At 36.1% G+C, this 21,144-nt stretch overlaps 2 protein-coding genes across 3 annotated transcripts in view; both read left to right on the top strand.

Annotated features, from left to right (window-relative positions):
* The first annotated feature begins 4,426 nt into the window (after positions 1 to 4,426).
* Positions 4,427 to 19,611, top strand: LY49B (killer cell lectin-like receptor). 2 transcript variants are annotated; one of them, XM_070269889.1, is made up of 10 exons: positions 4,427 to 4,565; positions 6,640 to 6,742; positions 8,154 to 8,270; positions 9,868 to 9,957; positions 10,896 to 11,138; positions 12,825 to 12,967; positions 14,808 to 14,914; positions 15,001 to 15,029; positions 18,116 to 18,278; positions 18,358 to 19,611. In XM_070269889.1, the coding sequence occupies exons 1-9, from the start codon at positions 4,557 to 4,559 to the stop codon at positions 18,127 to 18,129; spliced, it is 855 nt and encodes a 284-aa protein (XP_070125990.1). In that variant the 5' UTR covers positions 4,427 to 4,556; the 3' UTR covers positions 18,130 to 18,278; positions 18,358 to 19,611. The 2 variants fall into 2 exon arrangements, with proteins under 2 accessions (XP_070125990.1, XP_070125989.1); XM_070269888.1 differs by lacking the exon at positions 15,001 to 15,029.
* LY49F (killer cell lectin-like receptor) overlaps positions 6,678 to 21,144 on the top strand; it is a 124,066-nt gene continuing 109,599 nt past the window's right edge. The window contains 1 exon segment of the mRNA NM_001081830.1: positions 6,678 to 6,742. The gene's annotated coding sequence lies outside the window, so the exon portion shown is untranslated.

The raw sequence follows: 21,144 nt of genomic DNA, 5'->3' as shown, positions 1-21,144 counted from the left end.
GCCTGTTTGCCATGGAGTGCTATTTGGTCCTTTACACTGCATAAAAATGTGTGGCCATCCCCTTCAGACTTTTCATGGAAAGTCACCTCATCTCCACTTCATTGTGCAACACTACACTGTCATCACTTCAGGTTTCTTATGAAAATAAATATTTCTGTTCAAGTTGTAGACGTTATGAATGTGCACTATAAAATAATGTTATAATTCTCTTACACTTAGATGTCAACTTCAAGGACAAGGGGAGAAACAACTGCTCTTTGACCCTCCTATGGGCCCACAAGTTTTGGTTGCTCCACAAAATAATCCTCATTCTATGGCTTCTGTTGAATAAGATGATCCACTCAAGATTGAACAAGGCTGGGGAGAAACAGTCTTTAGATTAAAAAATCTTTAACATGTTAACTATGTCCCTATTCTCTCACTTCCTTCTAGTTCTGATTTATTTATTATACTCTTTCCTCACTATCTACTAAGTTTATCATATTCAAACCAAGATTGGAGAGTAGGTCATTAGGATAAATATTTTATATTGTCTCTGATTTTCTTAAACTTTGAACTGATACTTACTTGACTATAAGCTGCTGGTGGACAATGATCATTAAAAGTTCAATTTTGTACAGTACTAGTTTTATGTGAAACTAGATTTTTCTAGCATTTAGGAGAGCAAATATCAGATGTCCCCACCCTTACTCCCCCATAATAGAGAGACCTCTTATAATAAACTTATTTCCAGGTGCTGGTTTTACACCCTCTCCCTCCTTTTCCCACTCATAGGATGGAATGTCACTACCCAGCACCTAGCACAGCCTTTTCTGTATAGTAGGTGCTTTATAAAAGTTTATTGGACTTGCTGCCTTTTGTACTTACTGCATTCAGATTGTTTTTGTAACTTAGTCTAAGGTAGAAGAGATTCATTTCTGTAGCTGTGGAAAACTTTCAATTACCATGAATTTTGCATATACACATACTCATACCACAGAGTTGTATATTTGAATACTTTGGATAAGGATGTGTCTCTTTTTTTTTGAGGAAGATTAGCCCTGAGCTAACATCTGCTGCCAGTCTTCCTCTTTTGGCTGAGGAAGACTGGCCCTGAGCTAACATCCGTGCCCATCTTCCTCTGCTTTATATGTGGGACGCCTACCACAGCATGGCTTGCCAAGCGGTGCCATGTTCACACCCAGGATCTGAACCAGCGAACCCCAGGCCACCGGAATGGAACACGAACTTAACTGCTGCGCCACTGAGCCAGCCCCAGGATGTGTCTTTCTGATGTGGCACATCTGTGAACCTAATTTCTCATGTATAGTCTGAGTAGAACGGTTTCACTTTTCTCAATCAAAGCAGCAAAGACAGCACAGCAAAGAGGACTAGTGAGAATTGGGACGATCTGCCAGGCTCTACCGTTCTATTTTACTTATATATTTTTATTTTGAGTTTCTGGGTTTTGTGCCTCTGCTTCTTATAGTTAAGAGAGCAGGCAGATATTCCATTGATATCAGGCTGAGTCTATTCATGTGGACATTTTTAATTTGAATATAAATGATAGATGAGATTATTTTATATATACTGTTGGATTACTTTGTTTTGATTTGAAATGTGTGAGACCTGTGAACATGGGTTGTGCTGTAAGTTCAACCACTGATCCATATGATTATTTTTAAAGACTGTTTTTTTAGAGTAGTTTTAGGTTTACCATAGAATTAATAGGAAGGTACAGAGATTTCCCATATACCCCCACCCCCACACATGCATAGCCTCTCCTGTTGTTAACAACTTCCACCAGAGAGGTACATTTGTTGCAGTTGCTGAAGCAACATTGACACATAATAATCACTCAAAGTTCACAGTTTACCTCAGGGTTCACTGTTGGTGGTGTACATTCTATGGGTTTGGTCAAATGTATAATGATGTGTATCCATCTTTATAGTATCATACAGAGTATTTTCACTACCCTGGAAATCCTCCATGCACCACCCATTCATTTCTCCCTGCTTCCAACCTCTGGCAACCACTAATCGTTTTGTTGTCTCCATAGTTTTATCCTTTCCATAATGTCATATAGTTGGAATCACATGGTATGTAGCTTTTTCAGATGGACTTCTTTCACTTAGTATTAACAATTTGTTTCCTTCATGTCTTTTCGTGGCTTGATAGCTTATTTCTTTTTAGTGCTGAATAATATCGCCTTGTCTGGATGTACCACAGTTTATTTGTCCATTCACCTGCTAAAGGACATCTTGGTTGCTTCCAAATTTTGGCAATTATGAGTAAAGCTGCTATAAACATCTATGTACAAGTTTTTGTGTGGACATTAAGTTTATTGATTATTTTGGTAATTGGTTTCCTAGCATTATATGGTAATGAGCTAGAATAGAAAATCCAAAAAATTTAATGAAAATAAACAACAAAGGTAAAAATGATTTGAGGGTAAGCGTAGAGTCTGAATACGCTTGTGGTATTCATGTGATACAGTGGAGAGAACACTGATTGAAGAATCAAAATTCTCGATTATGGCAGTACTTCAAAGATCTATACTCTCTTTCAACCTGTGAATAGACTTTATCCCTTAGTGGCACACAGCCCAAATAGCCATCTGATATACACTTTTGTCGTTATGTTTTCATTACTTACTTAGTTGCTGAGAAGTCCTTCTTATTGAGTTACTTAGAAACTGGAGGAAGGATGGTTACTGTTTGACTGACTGCTGGAGGTCAGTTGGGACAATATAGAGGATTTTAACGCTAGAGCACTAGAACAGCTTTTTTGTAAAGACAAGAAGGACAAACGAGGTAGCTAATTAGGGGTTCAGGAAACCTCAAACAAAAGTCATTTGAGTTTTTACTGCAAGAGTCAGGAAATTTAATATCAGTGGCATAAAGATTAGGCATAGGGATAAACAACCATGGAGGTGGGAACCTGGCCAGGTGAGACGACTACTCTTAATAGAGTGATGCAGACCATCTTTCTCTGGGAGCTGGTGGTTATTCCAGACATCCTTTACTCCAGCACAGGACAGGAAGAACAGCATGCTGCTGTGAAATGATAAGTCTCTGAGGTTTGAAGCTGTGACCAGAAAGCTTGAAGCTGTGACTAGAAGCTGTGTGCTAACCTTCTAGCTGACAAAGATAACATTGTCAGGAAGGAATGAGTAAAACGTGTGGTTTCCCAAATGAAAAAGGATTTGCAGCAAAGCAGCCAGGAAGTGAATACTTGAATGCTTTATATATTCATGTTGTGTATGTGTTTGTGTGTTTTTCAGAAAAGTGAATTTGGAAGACAAAGTACAAGAACATTCAAAGCATTCTTCAAATTTCTCATCTTTCTGTTTTATTAACCATGGTTGTGAAAGATGAAGTTTGATTTTTCGAATTTTGCGCTTTGATCCAAGGGCCACACCAGGATTTCAGTTAGTTCCGTCGGAAGTTACTGCTGTTATCTTCTGATGCTGGTTGTCTTATCATTTAAGAAGAAATTTGCCTTTTCCAAAAATTCAGAGCTTAGTGATAAAAAGAAACTAGTGTTTAGAGAACAGCTACATAATTCGGCTTTCCAATCATCAGTCTCATTCTGCCTCTAAAACTGAAAAATCTAGATTGTGTAGTCAATTTCTCTTAACTTGAACAAGTTCATGGAGTGCACATGTAGGCATCATCTCTCTTCTATGTGCTGTAGTTACAATAATGAACAAGACAGATGAGGTACTCACCCTATGGAGTTTATGTAGAAGAGACAGACAACTATGTAAGTATAAAAAGGTGTTGTGTACTTGTCTAGCTTTCATCATGAGAACTGTCTACCCTCCACCAGCTATCAGGGTGTAAATCAAAACAGAAAGAAAGCTCAGTGTTACCAGTATCTCCATGGGGCCACAAGATGTAAGTAACTAGACTTCAAGTTACCAAACGGTTTTTCTAGAGAGGTAGTGGTATGCTGCCACATGTTTCCCAGCTCCTAAATTGTATTAATGTGGCCTCCCCCCCCCCCACCCCCCCCCACACACTTTCCTCCAAGCATCTGCACTTCATGCCTAATGTGTTAGGATAGAGAACCTAGCTCAGTGTCAGGATTTCTGGGTTGTGGTCCTGGCTTTTACAGTATTTATAGTACCTTGGGAGAGAGAGAAAAAAATGGACATTTACCTATTATGAAGTCTAAGAAATCCTATTTGTAGTGATAATCTCATTGAATTCTTCCAAGTCCGTGAAGTGAATGATACACTTATTGAACATGTGAGGAAAATGAGGCTAAAGAATTGAAGTGACTTGTTCAAATTTTTATAGCTAGGAAGGATCTGAACCTTGGACCTCAAATAATAATATTTACCATTTAATGAGTGCTTATTATATATTTTCCAGGTCTGGTTAGGCAATTTATATACCCTATCTCATATTATATATTAATATTAATTAATTTAAATATTTTAAAAATATTATCCCTGTTTTACTATAGTGAATCCAAGGCTTAGAGAAGTGAATTGACTTGCCTCAAGTCACCCATAGAAGCTAAGGCTGGTATTTCAAGACAGATCCACCTGGTTCCAGAATTCATGCTTCATGGCAGAGGTTTGTTGAAAATCCAGGCCCTTTGAATCTATAGCCCATTTGTGCTCTGTGTATTCAATCTGGACTGATTTTAACCATAGGTCAAGAATTAGCAATAATGTGTCCTTTCGCAAGTCAGATAACCTCTTAACATTAATTTCTTCATTTGCAAAATGGGAACAATAATAAATATCTGTCAGCTTTAAGAGGTTTCAATATTGTTATACACACAGTAGGTCCTAATAAATGATAGTGTCTCTCTCTGCCACCTTCTCGACAATGATTATTCTTTCTCCGCCCCAACACCCTGTGTTCTCTCAGCAGAGCTTCTTTTATTTATTTTTGACATTGCAATAGAGGGCTGGGGATCTTTCTCTGTTTTGAGATTGACAAAGATTACCCAATCCGAGATTAGGGTAAAGAGAAGGAAATGCCCAGCAGCAAGTATTCTTGAAGTGTGCAGACTCCTCCTGTGATACTTTGCTTATGTTATTGAATTAAATTAGTCTCTGGGAGGTATTTCAGCGGCCTGCCTGCACATGGTGACAAGAGGCAGACCTCAGTAGTGATTCGGAGATTAAGGGCTGCATCAGAGGGCAGAAATAAGCCAGTTGAGGGCAAACAACAGGCAGCATAACTTAGATGGGTCCTAGTGGTCAGAACACTCAGTAGACCATGTCTGTATGGCAGTTGGGAGGAGAGCTGGGGGCACGGGCAAACTGAAGGATGGGGAAGGCTTCTAAAGTGGGACGGTTTAGCTGTGGCTAGAGGTGAGTAAGAGAAAAAAAGAATAAGCAAGGAATTTGGTGAGAGCTGGTGAAATCTGGATGGGTTTGTCTTTGCATAATCAATTTCCCCTTCTGTTCCACACCTCACTCCTCTTCCTCCACACTCCTCTGTATTAACCACTCTCATCTGATTTGAAGAGCAATTTAAATTGGCTTCATAGCGCTTTATGTCAGAAGATTGACAAGGCTTGTATCAAACGAAAGTGAACTTCAATGAGAGATTGTGTGTATTCTGGCAGGCTCTGGCTCATAGAAACAGAGTTCTAGAAATAAATTTCTTTTAACTGGAAGGTTGTAAATCTTCATGAAGTAAGATTCATACACAAAACTCAAGTAGAGCAATAATTTACCAATACCACTTAAAAAAATCAATAGTGAACATTTTCATACACAACTAGTGGTATATAAATGGGAAAAACTTCTGGAGGGCATTTGGTGATATATATCAAAGTTCTTTATTGTATATACCCTTTGACCCCATAATTTCATGTTTACATATTTTCCTAGGAAAATATTCAAAAGTACAGGCCAAATGTTTTTTATACTAGCAAAAAAATTGAAAAAAACTGAAATGTCCAATGGTAGGAGATTACCTAAATAAATTATGGTATAATCCATATGGATAATAAATATATATGGTTTTAAAATCACATTTTACATAAATATTTTATAAATGGAGAAACATTTGTTAGAAAATAATAGATCACAAACATTGTGTATGGAATGATGCCAACTGTGATAGTAAACATAACGTACAGATACAAAACTACAAGAAGATACACCAAAATTTTTATTGTGGAATTATGAATGTTTTAAAATAATTTCTAAAATACATTTATCTGCAATAAACATAAATAGAAAAAAGAAATAGCCCTTTTTTTGAATAGCAACATATAAGAGGAAGTTTCTAACAGGTTATTTAAGAGTCAAAGAATTTAGTAATAATATTTTTGTGTGTATGTATATATATATTTATTGAGATACATTTTAATCATTTGTTTTTAGTAGTAGTTTCTTTTAAGTATGCTAGTTTTTGTTAAAGATATTAGTTTTTGTTTTCTCCAAAGCTGTGTTTGTTTATCTTTTCAGTCCTCAAATATAGATTTTGAATGTTATTTTGCGAAGAGTAGCAAGTGGTTGGTTAGTTGAAATGGAGGAAGACATAGCTCGTGACCATTTTTCCTTTCCCATCAACTTCAGCTTTTATCATACAATCTCCTTTTATCACTTTGGTCAAGAGGAGGGGCAGACAATTTTGAGTTGGAGTACCACTCAGAGACAGTTCATTTCTGCCTTCCGTCTTACAGCCTCTCACACACTCGAGGGATCCAGCATTGGAAAGGCCGACTTCTCCCACCTTGTTGTTGGGTCAGCTTTCTCCACCTGCGTCGCTGCGTGGCACAGACACAGGTACCCTCTGCTCTTATTCCTTCAGATCTTTGCACTTGAGCATACTGTTAGTCCTACTTATGAAGAACAGATTCTAGGAATATGGCATTTTGTTACAAATGACATGCACGTGGGATGGATGGGAAAGCATTCTCTATTGATTGCTTTAGAACTACATTAACTCGAAAAGATGTGAAAACTGTAGTTCAGCATTCATGGAAAGTTATTTTCTTTTTTTCTATATGCTATGATTTTTGCTTTGTGTTATCTAAATGAAGAGAGATTTGGGGGTTAACTACTTTTTATGTGGGTCTGATGATTTACATATTATCTTATCTATCCTAAAAGATTCTGTAATAGAAAAGACTCTCTTAGGAAATTAGAGAAAATGTGAATAACTAAGTTTAGAAAATTTTCTAAATTAAAATAAATGTTTAAAGAATATAGTTACGTGTGCCATTTGTTTTACATATTTCTTGTTTTGTGGATATCATCTTTTCACACTGATTAATGTAAGCAGCAAGGTAAATTTTAAATATTTACTATTTAAAAATTTATTTTTATATTAATATCCATTAATAGATTGAATCCTTTATGGATATTAACTAATGACTGCCCACTGACAAATTTTATTTTCAAATAATTTTCTTTGGCAACATCATACACTGGAACATTATTTCTAAAATTTTAATATACATGGACTCATTTGGGATTAAAAATATAAGTGTCTACGCTCCACCCTAAGAGAGTTTTATCCAGCACATCTTGCATGAGGCCCTGGAATCTGGAATGTTAACCAGTCTGCAATGTTAACCCTTAGTAATTGTTTAGCAGATGGTGCATGGAATACACTTTGGGAAGCACTCTGGTGGAGTCATGTAATTGAAGAGAATGCAAGAACTTTTTAATATTTATATGTAGATCTGAACGTGTATATTGTTTTTTTAAGCCAAGATATTTATATTTTTTCAGAATATCAGAAACATAGAATTTTTCTCTTTTGAATTGATAGTTGTTAAAGTGTCTCAGTAATTTGGAATGGTACCAATTCTGCCTAACATTTGCATATGTATGTTGAACATTTTGAACTATATTGGCTGGTGAATAGGACCCAGCCTATTCAATCAATTGGTAGATTTTAAAAAAATTCTCACTGTATTTTCTAATAATTATGGCAGTAATCACTGGGAGTATAAATGACTTTATCAGAGGTACTGAAATGTTTTCCATTTCTTATATAAATCAAGCTCTGTCTACGTGCTTTAGGCACTTAAAGAAGTTAATAAACACATCCTCATGTACACACACAGATGTACACACATACCTCTGAATCCTGGGTGTTTTCTATAGACTGACGCTTTAATTTTTCTTTAGACAGAAATACTCCTGTTGCGAAGTTTTAATGCAAAACGTGTTTCTCTTCTTACTCTAGACATGAGCAGTCAGGAAGTGACTTATTGCTCCTTGAGATTTCTTCAGTCTCCTTTGGAGTCACAAAATACGTTAAGGCCTGGTGGTACTCAAAGGCCTGGGAAAACTGATGACAAAGGTATGTGTTTTAAGCATCTAGATACACCTGTCTTTTATGGATTGTCAAACTTTAGAGTTTTGAAGAAAGTATTCTTAGCTGTACTTCAGGTTCTCAGGTGGTAATATGAAATCATAATTGTGTGGACTAGCAGAACAAGTCTCTCTTTTGTAAAGTTTGTGAGAATGGAGAACTTAATGAATACCTTTAAATTTGAGAAGCTAATAGAATGTTTTCATTCAAATTTGTTTAAGAGGAATTCATGAGGCCTTTAAAAGTAAAGGACAGAGCCAGCCAGGATGGCCTAGCAGTTAAAGTTTGGCCTGCTCCACTTCAGCTGCCCGGGTTTGGTTCCTGGGCATGCAACCACACCACTAGTCTGTCAGTAGCCATGCTGTGGTGGCAGCTCACATAGAAGAACTAGACTTATAACTAGACGGTAACTAGAATATACACTATGTACTGGGTTTTTGGGGTGGAAAAAAGAGAGAGGAAGATTGGCAAGAGAAGTTAGCTCAGAGCAAATCTTTCAAAAAAAATTAAAAGTAAAGGTCAGACTAGAGTCTTAAGAAAAGATCGTGTTTCCTAGAGAAATAAAAGTCTTAAAGAATGAGAAATGAAAAATGTGCATTAGAAACAATGTTTTTATTCAACCAAGATATTTTAGGTGTCTTAAATATTTACCAAACTTTAATGACAATAAGAAACAAATCAAAAGGAGCATTCTTGGGGCCGGCCCCGTGGCTGAGTGGTTAAGTTCGCGTGCTCTGTTGTGGCGGCCCAGGGTTTGGATCCTGGGCGCGGACATGGCACTGTTCATCAGGCCACGTTGAGGTGGCATCCCATATGCCACAAGTAGAAGGACCTGCAACTGGGATATACAACTATGTACCGGGGGGATTTGGGGAGATAAAGCAGAAAAAAAAAAAAAAAGATTGGCACAGTTGTCAGCTCAGGTGCCAATCTTAAAAAAAAAAAAAAAAAAGGAGCATTCTGATCTTTTTATTCTTTCTCTCTGTCCTCAAATATTGTCACAAACTCTAAGTTGAGAATAACTTTTAATTGTTTAATTTAGTGACAGAGATACAACTTTTAGATACTGAGGACCTCAAAATTAGGAGGATAAATATTCACTAGAGAAAAATAGATCTGATGAAAAATAAAGCTGATTTCTAGAAACTTCCTTAAGAATGAACCCCAATCACATCTGCAGCTTCAGAATATCCAATATTGGCCACCAATTTCTCAAGAATATTGGCTGCTTTGTCTTTCCTCTTCATGATTAATTGTGATCACAGGAAGGAGTAAATATGTCAGTGTAGATTCTCATAAATGTGTATTGTGTCTATTGCCATCTGTGCCTTTTTGTAAGGGATGTACTTTTAAAATCCTATAAGACTGTTCTCGTGTGTAACATTGCTACAATGAGTGGATGTCAGTCAGAAAGCTGAGACTTTAGAACTGTAATTATGAGATCACAAATTTAAATCAATTTGTATGATATATTTTTGTAAAATTTTTAGAGAAGAGTGTCTTTTTGTTCAAAATGTCCTAGGTTAAGGTTAGTAGTGGGCCAGGCTCTTTCCTAATGATTATCTTCTTCCTTCTTTATTTAAAGAGTTTTCAGTGCCCTGGCATCCCTTCGTAGTGACTCTTGGGATTCTCTGTTTGCTTCTTTTGGTGACAGTCACAGTGTTGGGAACAATGAGTGAGTATTTGAAATGTATCCTTCAAGTCTGAGTAATAGCAGTAACTGCTAATTGTGCAGATATTAACCATGCTCCAACAATTGCTCCTTTACTATAATCAGGGAAAGTCCCAGGTGGCTCTTTTTTAGTGATTTTTCCTCAGACACATCACAGTGTTGTTTTCATTTTACTTACATATTCCAATGACTGCATCTGTAATGAGCTTTCTCATTCTGTATAATACATGGTCACATTCCTTTTGATACAAGACTTAGTGATGTTTTGCCTTCTGAGTTTAGATCATTGTGAATCTTGGCTGAACATTCTTTTAAAAAGAACTGTTCAAAAGAAATTATGACTTTCTAAGTATACAATGAAGAAATAGTTTAGTAGAAAGAGTGTCTATATGTGGATGTTAGGTGATCTTGAATTCAGCCTGTATCTTGTATTTGAATTCCTTGACATCTTTAGTGAAAATCACCCATATGATTCACTCAGATAAAATTACATATTTGGATCTTCCTCTCTTTTCTCCTCTGGATATTCCATCTACTCAAATAATATTGGTGCTATTTCTTCATGTTTCTTAGTTCAGATTTTCATACTCAGAAGATGTGTTGCTAAATGTTGATTGGGTGATTTTTACTTTGGTATTTATTTGTAAATGATGTGCTAACCATTTATAAAGAAACTAAACTGAATGGTATGGTGTTACTATTATAATTCTATTCAGATATCTTGTTTTATTTATTCTACACTTAAGTTGCTAATAGTGGGAAATGTGGTGTTTCTATTTCTGTGATCAGTTCATTGAGGTGTTACTTTCTTAATGTCAAATTACTATTTAAAGTGATGAAAAGGGTTGGTTGTCAAAGTGACACTTTTTCTCTTGTATTAAATTTCAACATTTAAACATTATGAGTGCTTTTTGGTGTTATATGTATACTATCAATTTTAGTTTTTCAGTGTTTTAAAGAAAAACATCAACAGGAGGAAATTCTACGAAAGCTCATTCCACAGTACGACAGTATACGAAATAACAACTACTCAAAGGAGCAACTTTTGATAAATAAGACTTTAGAGTGTGACATTCTTAAAAATCAAACCCTTCATCAGAAAAAGGAACTGGACTCACTCTTTATGGAAAAGATGAGATGTCATATAAAACAGGAGATCTTTTCAAAGTCTTTGCAAAGTACAGGTATGGAGGAAATCGTGAGCGAAAGATAGCGTGACTTTTCATTATTTCTTCCCCCTCCAGAAGCTTTGAGGCCGAATAAGAGGCTGAGGATATGTGCTAGTGATGCAGGTCTACTAAACAACTTTAATTTGTGCCTCTTAGTGTGGTGTGGGTATTCGGGTTACTTGTTTCAAATATGGGATGAAGACCCCAGAAGACATGTTTGGATTAGTAGAACCTTATGGTTCCCCAAATTCAATGGCAGTTGCATTCCTGCTGCTCCAACAAAGTGAAATGGTATGTCCCCTCCCTTGAAAATTTGGATGGTTTTGGAACTGTGGGCAAATTAGACACTCCCACTTTGTTGCTGACGTGACATATGGAGGCTATCAGTAAAAATATACTTCGGCTAAAATGGGCACATGGCCTTTTATTTGGATGCTGTTGCAAAGATCATTGTGTTTGTGCGCATGTTCCTATTCTGCCTTGACTTCAGCTCTTTGGTCTATTTGTGATCAGCACGTAGTCCCTGCAGTTCATCTGCAAGATTCGCCGTAGTGTTGACGCTTGTGCCGCTCTGTGTGATGATGCCGTTAAAGACCTCCAAGATATAAGAATATGAAATCTCACACAATAAACTGTTATCATGCATAAGGATGAAATGAATTCACCTGGTTAATCAACAACTACTAAATATCTGTTTAGCATTTGGAGTTTACAAAGAGATTTTACATGTTTAATATCACGTAGGTGTGGTAGAAATTCACTGTGTCTATTGCTAGAGAATTAATAATATTTTAAAAGTTTGGTATTGTAAAATACATGAGGAAAAGAAAAAAAGTTCGAAGGATAATGTTTCTTTTATTTAGAACACATTCCAGAATCCTTTTTTGAATTTTATTTTTTTTAAATCCAGGTTTGTTGAGGTATTATTATTCTGCAAAGAACTGCACATATTTAACGTATGCAATTTGATGCTTTTGGGCCTGTGTATCTATCTGTAAAACCATCCACAATTAGGATAATAGACATATCCAGCACTTCCAAAAGTTTCCTCGTGTTTCTTTTTTCTTTTGTGGTAAAAACACTTAACATGAGATGTACCCTTTGAACAAGCTTTTAAGTGCACTGTTCAGTATTACTAACTGTAGACACTATGTTGTACGACAGATTTCTAGAACTTATTCATCTTGCATAACTGAAACTGTATACCCATTGAACAATGACTCCTCATTCCCCCATTCCCACCTCGCCCCAGCCCTCCAACCACCACTCTACTTTCCCTTCCTCTGAGTTTGACTATTTTTTATCTCATGTAAGTGGAATCATGCTGTATTTGTTCTTCTGTGACTGATTTCACTGTGATTAGTATAATATCCTCAGGGTCCATCTATGCTGTTGCATATGCTAGGATTTCCTTCTTTTTAAGGCGAAATAATAATCCATCCATGTATATATCACATTTTCTTTATCCATTTATCCATCGATGGACATTTGGGTTGTTTCCATATCTTGGCTATTGTGAATAATGCTGCAGTGAATGTGGGAGTGCATAAATCTCTTGGTGTTCCAGAATATTGATGAACCTCATATTATCATTATTGATAGCTATTAAGAGTTTATTTATAGAGCAATGATAAATATATTGCTCTGCTTAACAGAATACCAGAGGACAAGAAGTTTAATGTTTCACCTTCTACATTGTAGGCAAATTCAATGAAGACCACTGGTTCTGTTGTGGAGTAAACTGTTATTATTTTACCAGTGAAAATGAAAACTGGATGGGATGTAAAGAGACGTGCCAACGTTACAATTTATCTCTTTTGAAGATAGATGATGAAGATAAACTGGTATCATGGATTGTTACATTCACTTTTATTCTCTTGGACTCTATCATTCTGGACCCAAGATATTGAGGATGGGGGGAGTTCAGAAAGAGGGACCTTGAGTTATTCTTTGCATTTTGTCTGTTGAGTGAGTAAAAATTGCATAGTTAAGAGTCTCCCAGGAGACCCATGCGTGCTAATAGGCATATGATTTTGTTACTTACTAAGCATTCCATACATATTATCTATCCTAATGACCATCCTTATTTCTAATATGGAAACCTCCTTGAAGGTACACTTTGGGTCTTTGCAATCATCTCCCTCTCTAATGAGTCTGCAGGAGACCTGTTCACGGAGAAGTATGTTTTTCCTTCAATGAAGTACTTAACCCTTTGGTAAATTGCAGCCTGGAACCAGTGATTATTTCTCACTATAAAGTGGCAACTAAGAACCCAGAGGCAATACCGTTTAGTAGTTACTGTTAGGAATACAGGAGCTAGACTGCCTGGGATAAAATCCACTTCTGCCACTTACTGGCTGGGTGTCCGTGGCTAAAGTACTTAACCTCTCTGAGTCCCAGTTTTCTGATTTGCAAAATGGAGATAACAGTGAGAAACATAAAAGTGATAACAGTTTTACAAATTAGCTTTATGGCGATTTTCACTGCATCTGTAGGTAACATTTACTTGATCAATATTCTTATATATTACGTCAAGAAGTATATCCTTCAAAAAGAAATATAAAAAGGGAAAATACAGTGATGACAATATCAAAATTATCTTTTTTTTTAAAGCTTAGCGCCTGAGCTAATCTTCTCTTTTTTCCCCTGATTTTTCTCCCCAATTACCCCCAGTAAAGAGTTGTATATTTTAGTTGGTTGTCCCTCGAGTTGTGGCATGTGGGATGCCGCCTCAGCATGGCCTGATGAGCTGTTCCACGTCCGTGCCCAGGATCCGAACCAGTGAAACCCTGGACCACTGAAGCGGAGGGTGGGAGCTTAACCACTCGCTCATGGGGCCGGCCCCCGAAATTATCTTTTTAATTTGTTATTAATAATAACTATCCACACACAGAAAATGTGTTTTTATAGAGAAATGTTTGCAAAGATCAACCTGAAACCTCTATTTATCTTTTAGGAAAACAGCACAAAAATTATATGCAAACCTAACAGGTGTTTTAAATCACGACATAAAAGAATTTGTGATATCAAGTCATAAAGTAACTTTTTATGTTTGTTGCATTAAAACGCCATTAATTTAAGCCTATACTTTAAAGTACATTCAGTCATTTAATCAGACATTATGTAATATGCCACTTTGATATATTACATTTTTGGACAGTAAATATTTCCAAATACTGCCTTTTTTTCCTTCAGCTCTTCCAACTACAGCAAGGCTTTCTCTTATGAGGCCAAAGGCTCTAAGGCACATCTCCTCACATACATTTGTTGTTTTAATAAAATTGTTTTGAAGATTCCTTTTTTCACTTAAGAATATGTAATGATCATTTTTCTACATCTGTAAATATTTTTCTGGAGCATGATTTTGAATGGTTTCATAAAGTGTCATAATTTAATTAATGTCTCCTATTGTTATTTATTTAGATTTTAAATTATTCCATGCTTTAAATAATCTATGAGACTGACAGCCATTTTTAACATAAATAATCCTGGAGAAAATTACTTTGAAAACTGAAAATACAGAGATTGAGGGAAGGGAAGGTTTTCTAGGAAGGAAGGGTGAAGGATGATGTGGAGAGGAGCAGAGTACTGGCCAGAGAAACAGCTGGGCCCTTTACCTGTCCTCCTTTTCATTATCTAACAGGTGGGCATTTACTCACATGATATGTTTTGTTTCCTTAATAGAACTTTGTTCAACGCCAGACTTATAGAGATAGCTACTGGATTGGATTATCATACAATGCAACGGAAAGTAAGTGGAAATGGATTGACAGCGGCATGTCTTCTGGAATGTAAGTCTCTGGAATGCATCCAAACTCTCATATTGGTGTTGGAGTTGGAATTGTATCTAAAAGGAATCTTCTCTTATTTTGCACAGCTTCACTCATTTTCAAGCAGACGTCACTGGTAAGAATAAGTAGAATGACTAAGAAAGTGTTTTAGGAAGTATGGGTAAAAAGGAAGACATGCATCATACGGAGTTATTAATAATAATAAAATTATGATTCTAAACGCATGCTTAGAAGGATGTGTTATGAGGTACACAAAATCATAAAGTGAAGTGATCTGAAGAGATTGGACCATCCTGACTTAGCCAAAGTGATCCCTCCCATAACCTCCAATGAGTATTTTGAATATTCCAAAAACTCATTGGAAACTCCTTTACATTATTAGCTTCTATTATCTATAAATATAAATACATGTGAGAATACACACACACATATAACTTCACTATAGTTCTTCTATTTTGAAGTGCAGTATTTTTTAAACTCTTGAGTTTATGTTTAATTATAGTCTGCTGTTAAACTGTTCAATGACTTTTTAAAAAATATGAACTATGTATTATATATATATATATTTTTTTTAAGATTGGCCCTGAGCTAGCATCTGTTGCCAATCTTTTACTTCTTCATTTTTTCTTCTCCCCAAAGTCCCCCAGTACATAGTTGTATATTCTAGTTGTAGGTCCTTCTAGTTCTGCTATGTGGGATGCCACATCAGCATGGCTTGATGTGCGGTGCCCAGGCCACGCCCAGGATGCGAACTGGTGAAACCCTGGGCCGCTGACGCGGACCATGCGAACTTAACCACTCAGCCAAGGGCCTGACCCCCATATTACATTTTTATTTCTAGAATTTCTATTTTATGTTTCCAAATTTTCTTGCTAGTTACTCATATTTTCAAGCTGTCTTTCATTTCTTGAAAGATATTAAATGTTCTTATTTTATATTTGGTATCTGATCATTCTTATCTTTGTAGTTTTGTGGTTCCACTGTATTGTTTCTGCTGGTTTTTGTCCATGATGCTATTTTCTATGTAGCATTTAGTGATTTTTTTTTCCTTTTTGATCTGCTGTGGAAATTATTTAAGGACTGAGATGAACGTGGCTTCCTCAAGAAAGAATTTGCATTTTTGGATGCCTTGGGGCACTATGAATCTGGGCCACTGATTCTAAATTCTGAAGTCTAGTTCTGGGCTGAAAACCTACAAAAGGTGTCATGCAGGAGGTTACCTTAATGTAATCGTAGCCTGTAAGTACACTTACTAGGCAAACAATCTCAGAGGTCACAGAACAGAAAGGCTCACAGGCCAAATTAACATGCTCCAATTGCACAGTTAATTCAATCAATTTAAACCACATCGTACTATGCAAGGGGAAAGAAATGGGATAGCTCTCACACTTGGGTGGGATGGGATACGTTGTCACACTAGGATAAGGTGCAAGTGGGTGAAAGGATCACCTGAATCCTGGGTTATGCAATCTTCACGTGGCCTGACTCTCTCTGCTGCATACCCCTTCCCTGCTGATGGTTTCTAGCACCAGACTTGAGGTTTGAGTAAAGGGGCCCAACAGGCAGAAGGTTCTTGTGGCGATCATGCACATTTTCTCTACCGAGGACATACAGGAGTATGTAAGCCTGTCTACAGCTACAGCTTTCCAGTTAACCTTATGAGCAGCTAGGGGTTTTATTTGAGTTTCTTAGGCAGAGGGTCAGATGAATGTCACAAGTGGGTGGGGAACTTAAGACCTCATGAATGTTGAGGATCTATGTGCATCATGTATATTTTGAGTCTTCTATTTAGTGTCTACTTGGTTCCTTCTTCCTTTCCCATGATCAGCACACACATGTTCTCCTTACTGTATCTATACCTAGCATGTCTCATAGGTTACTTACATATACATACTTACATCTTATGTGTTCTGACTCTGCCTCATGAGCTACTTAGTTTCATTTACCTACCTTGTTTATTTCTCTTTATTCCTGTAGCAATTTTGAATATTCTTAAATAATGTAGCAAATGCAGATTACATGAGGGATGGTGTATGATTTTGAACTCTTAGGTGGGATTATTCTTTTTCTCTTCTGCTTAAGACCAAGATTCAAGACAGTTCTTGGGTGGTTTATACTGAAGTTACATCCCTTTGGCATCTCAATTCTATGTAGCTTGCTTTCTATTTAGAATCATAGGTGGAATTCATTATTCAACCTATTATATCAATGAAGGGAAAAACTGACTTCAGAGCTTCGCTTACCCTTCTGGGTTCCCACATTTACTTTAACTCTCAGCTTGTGTATGAAGTTGCTTCTTGCCAATTCATAAATATATTCAAGAAGGATTAAATATTTTTATTCAGCATTTTTAGTTATTTCCATAGGAAGATAGTTCTGGTATGTAATCCACCACTTTGCTGAGATAGAAGTCTCACTGTTAGATATTTCTCAACGGATTGTCATGCTTTAGCTAATGATTACTAGCAATGGGGTAGGGAAGGAAAAGAAAAAAAGCGAATAAAAACATCAATTAAATAACCTCATCTCTGACCATATTCCAATTCTACTTTTTCTCCTTAAGGTATATGCACACCAGACTTAGTTATCTCTGTCACAGGAATTCAGTTTTTCTTTTTTTTATTTTTGAGGACAATTAGCCCTGAGCTAACATCCACTGCCAATCCTCCTATTTTTTTGCTGAGAAAGATTGGCTCTGAGCTAACATCTATGCCCATCTTCCCCTACTTTTTATACATGGGATACCTGCCACAGCATGTCTTGATGAGCAGTATATTGGTCCATGCCCAGGATCTGAACCTGTGAAACCTGGGCTGCCAAAGCAGGACCTGCGAACTTAATTGCTATGCCACTGGGCTGGCCCCCAGTTATTCTCCTTTTAATATCTCACCTTTATTGAAAAAGTTAACATAAGAAAGCATGCTTGCTATATATCATGAAACGATAGCTATATTGCAAGGTAATTTTGCCTTCTGACCAGAAATTGCTACAGTGGAATAAAATGGAAGATCATGGGTGTGATCAGGAGGCTGTTATTCTAGTTAATGGGCTAAAAAGCAAAAGAAAATCTTTTCCTGATGAAGTTATGATTAACGTTTCCATATTCCAGATCTTTAGGCCACAGACTTAAGACGATTATGATTTATGTTCTTGTAAGTTTCAGAATTCAATGATTGACCATGTATGTTTTCTGTTCTACAGTAATTTTAAAATAATGAGTTTGCCTTCCGGGAGAAGAGGAAAATGTGCATTTTTAAGCTCAATAAGAATAGCAGATATTGATTGTGCTAAGAAATATAAATGTATCTGTGAGAAGAGAACTGATTGTGATTTCACTGCCTGCTTCAATTGACACAGAAGAAAGGTGAAATGGAATTTTGTCATTTTTTTGTTTGTTTCCTGTGATAATTTGTGATTCCTTACAAATTAATATTTTTTGACAGGAGGATTTATTCCATTGTGGAAACAGAGATGAGTCGGAAGAAGAAGAAAATGCTGTTTTCAATTATGATTTACGAGATCAGATGCCATCTGTCTTCTTGGGGAAGATTTTGTCTTTGGAAAGCAGTTTCCCATCTCTTTAATGGCTCTGAGAAATTCTTTCTCTTTCCCTGAACCCCTCACAGAGCCAGGTAGAGAACTCTGGTAAAGAGCCTGGGTCTTTTCCTTATGGATAGGATAAATCATTTCAATAGCCTCTGGGTTTGGAAGATAGCACAATTAAGAACCAAGAAATAGTTTTCCTGCTCCCTCCCACCCCTCTTCTGGATACTTACCTCGCATTAAAAAAAGAATTTTTTTTAAATTTTACTCTAATTTCAAGCTTATTGAATAGTTGAAACAATAGTACAAGGAACTCTCATATAACCTTTACCCATAGGTAGCATTTGTTTATATTTTGTTCTAGTTGAGCTTTGCAGTTCTCTCCCTCTCCTTTTGATATCCATTTGATGATCAGTTGGGGACATTATGTCCCTTTGTCTAAATATTTTACAAGAACAAGGACTATGTCTTGCTAAACCATAGTACAATGATCAGAATCAGGAAATTTAGCATTTCTACAGTACTATGATTTCATCTACAATCCGCATTCATATTTTGTCAACTGTCCCGACAATGTCATTTATAGGTGTTTCTCCTCCATGTTCACGATCGTGCAGTACATTTACTTGTGATATTGCTTTACTCTCCTTTAATCTGGGATAGTTCTTCAGGATTTCTTTGTCTTTCTTGACCTTACATTTTAAAAATCAACTCTATTGAGTTATACTTTCTTGCAATAAAACACATCTATTTTAAATCCTGAGATCAATGGGTTTTTAACACACGTATACAGCTCTTAGATACCATCACATCAAGACATAGAACATTTTCATCACCTCCAAAAGTTCTTTTATGCTCCTCCCCACCCACCTGAACCCAGGCAAGCAGTGATATGTTTTCTGTCACTATCAATTAGTTTTGCCTATTATAGAATTTCATACATCGTGTGCTCTTTTGTATCTGGCTTCTTTCTGCTCAGCATATTTTTGAAATTAATTCATGTTCTTTCGTGTATCATTAGTTCATTCTTTTTGTTACTGAGTAGTATTCCATTGTATGGGTAAACCACCATTTGTTCATCTACCTATGGACATTTGATGAGTTTCTAAGTTTTGGCTGTTATGAATAAAACTGCCATGAACATTTATGTGCAAGCCTCTGTGTGGACATGTTTTTTCATTTCTTTTTATTGAATACCTAGGAATTTGATTGTTGAATCTATAGTAAGTGCATGTTTCATTTTATAAGACATTTCTAGTTTTTTTTTCCAATGTGGTTGCATCATTTTATTTTCCCAGTAGCAACACGTGAGAATTCTACTTGTTTCATGTCGTTGTCAATACTTGATATTAGCAGTCTGTCTAATTTTAGCCATTATGTTGGGTGTATAATGGTATCTCATTGTGGTTTTTTAATTTGTATTTCCCTAAAGACTAATGACATTGAGCATATTTTCATGTGTTTATTGGCCATTTGTTCATCTTCTTTTGTGAAGTGACTGTTCAGGATTTTGCCCATTGAAGTGTCTGGTCTATCTTTTTGAAAATTGGGTTTTCTGTCTTATTATGGAGCTATAATAGTTTTTTATATGATTTAGATACAAATCCCTTGTTAGATATATGTATTGCAAATACTTTCTCCCAGTCTATGTCTTCCCTTTTCATTTTCTTAATGGTGTCTTTCAAGAAGCAGAAGTTTTAAAATTTTGATGAAGAAAAATTGATTATCTTTTTCCTTTTTTGTGCTTTTTATGTCCTAAGAAATCTTTGCCTACATCAAGGTCACGGATTTTTCTGCTGTGTTTGCTTCTAGAAATTTTATAGTTTTAACTTATATATTGAGCCTATAGTCATTTCAGCTTAATTTTTTGTGTGAGAAAAGGTCTAAGTTCACTATTATTTCATATAGATATCCGGGTTTTTTGCACAATTTGTTGAAAAGACTTCCCTATCGTCCGTTGAATTACTTTGGTGGCTTTGTAGAAAAGTAATTGACCATATCTGTGTGGGTCTATTTCTGAATTCTCTGTTTGTCTCAGTGATCTATGTGCCTATTCTTGCAGTAACACCAGACTGTCTCAGTGAGATAGCTTTATAGTAAGGCTTGGAATCAAATGTATGAATCCTCCAAATCTGTCCTTTTTAAAAAGTATAGTGGCTATTCTGGAATTTTACTTTTTCTCAAAATTTTTTCAAAAATGTTTGATGAGATTTTGCCTGGGACAGCATTGAATCTGTAGATTAATTTGGGAGAATTGCCGTCTTAACAATATTGAATGTTAGAATTCCTGACCATTATTTATCTCTTTTTAAATTTCTGTCAGCAGTGTGATACATTTCAGGGTATGTCTTATACGTATTTTGATAAATTTATGTTTCTTGATGCTATTATAAATGGCATTTGACATTCTTTTCAAATTATTTGTTGCTAATTTGTAGAAATGAAATTGGTTTTTGTAAATTGTCCTCGTGTCCTAACACCTTGCTAAGTTTACTTATTTCCTGTAGGTTGTTTTCTCCTTTCTGTAGATTCAGTAGGATTTTTCTGTTTTATGTACATGATTATGTCCCATGAGAATGTAGAAAGATTTATTTATCCTTTTCCTTCATTTTTTCTCTTGCTTTATTGTACTGTTTTGAACCTCTGGTACAATGTTGAGAAGTGATGGTAGTAGGCATCCTTGTTCC

This window comes from Equus caballus, chromosome 6 (assembly GCF_041296265.1).
Source record: "Equus caballus isolate H_3958 breed thoroughbred chromosome 6, TB-T2T, whole genome shotgun sequence".
Taxonomy (NCBI): domain Eukaryota; kingdom Metazoa; phylum Chordata; class Mammalia; order Perissodactyla; family Equidae; genus Equus; species Equus caballus.
The sequence above is the reverse complement of the archived record's forward strand: the minus strand, read 5'-3'. Positions and strand labels throughout refer to the sequence as shown.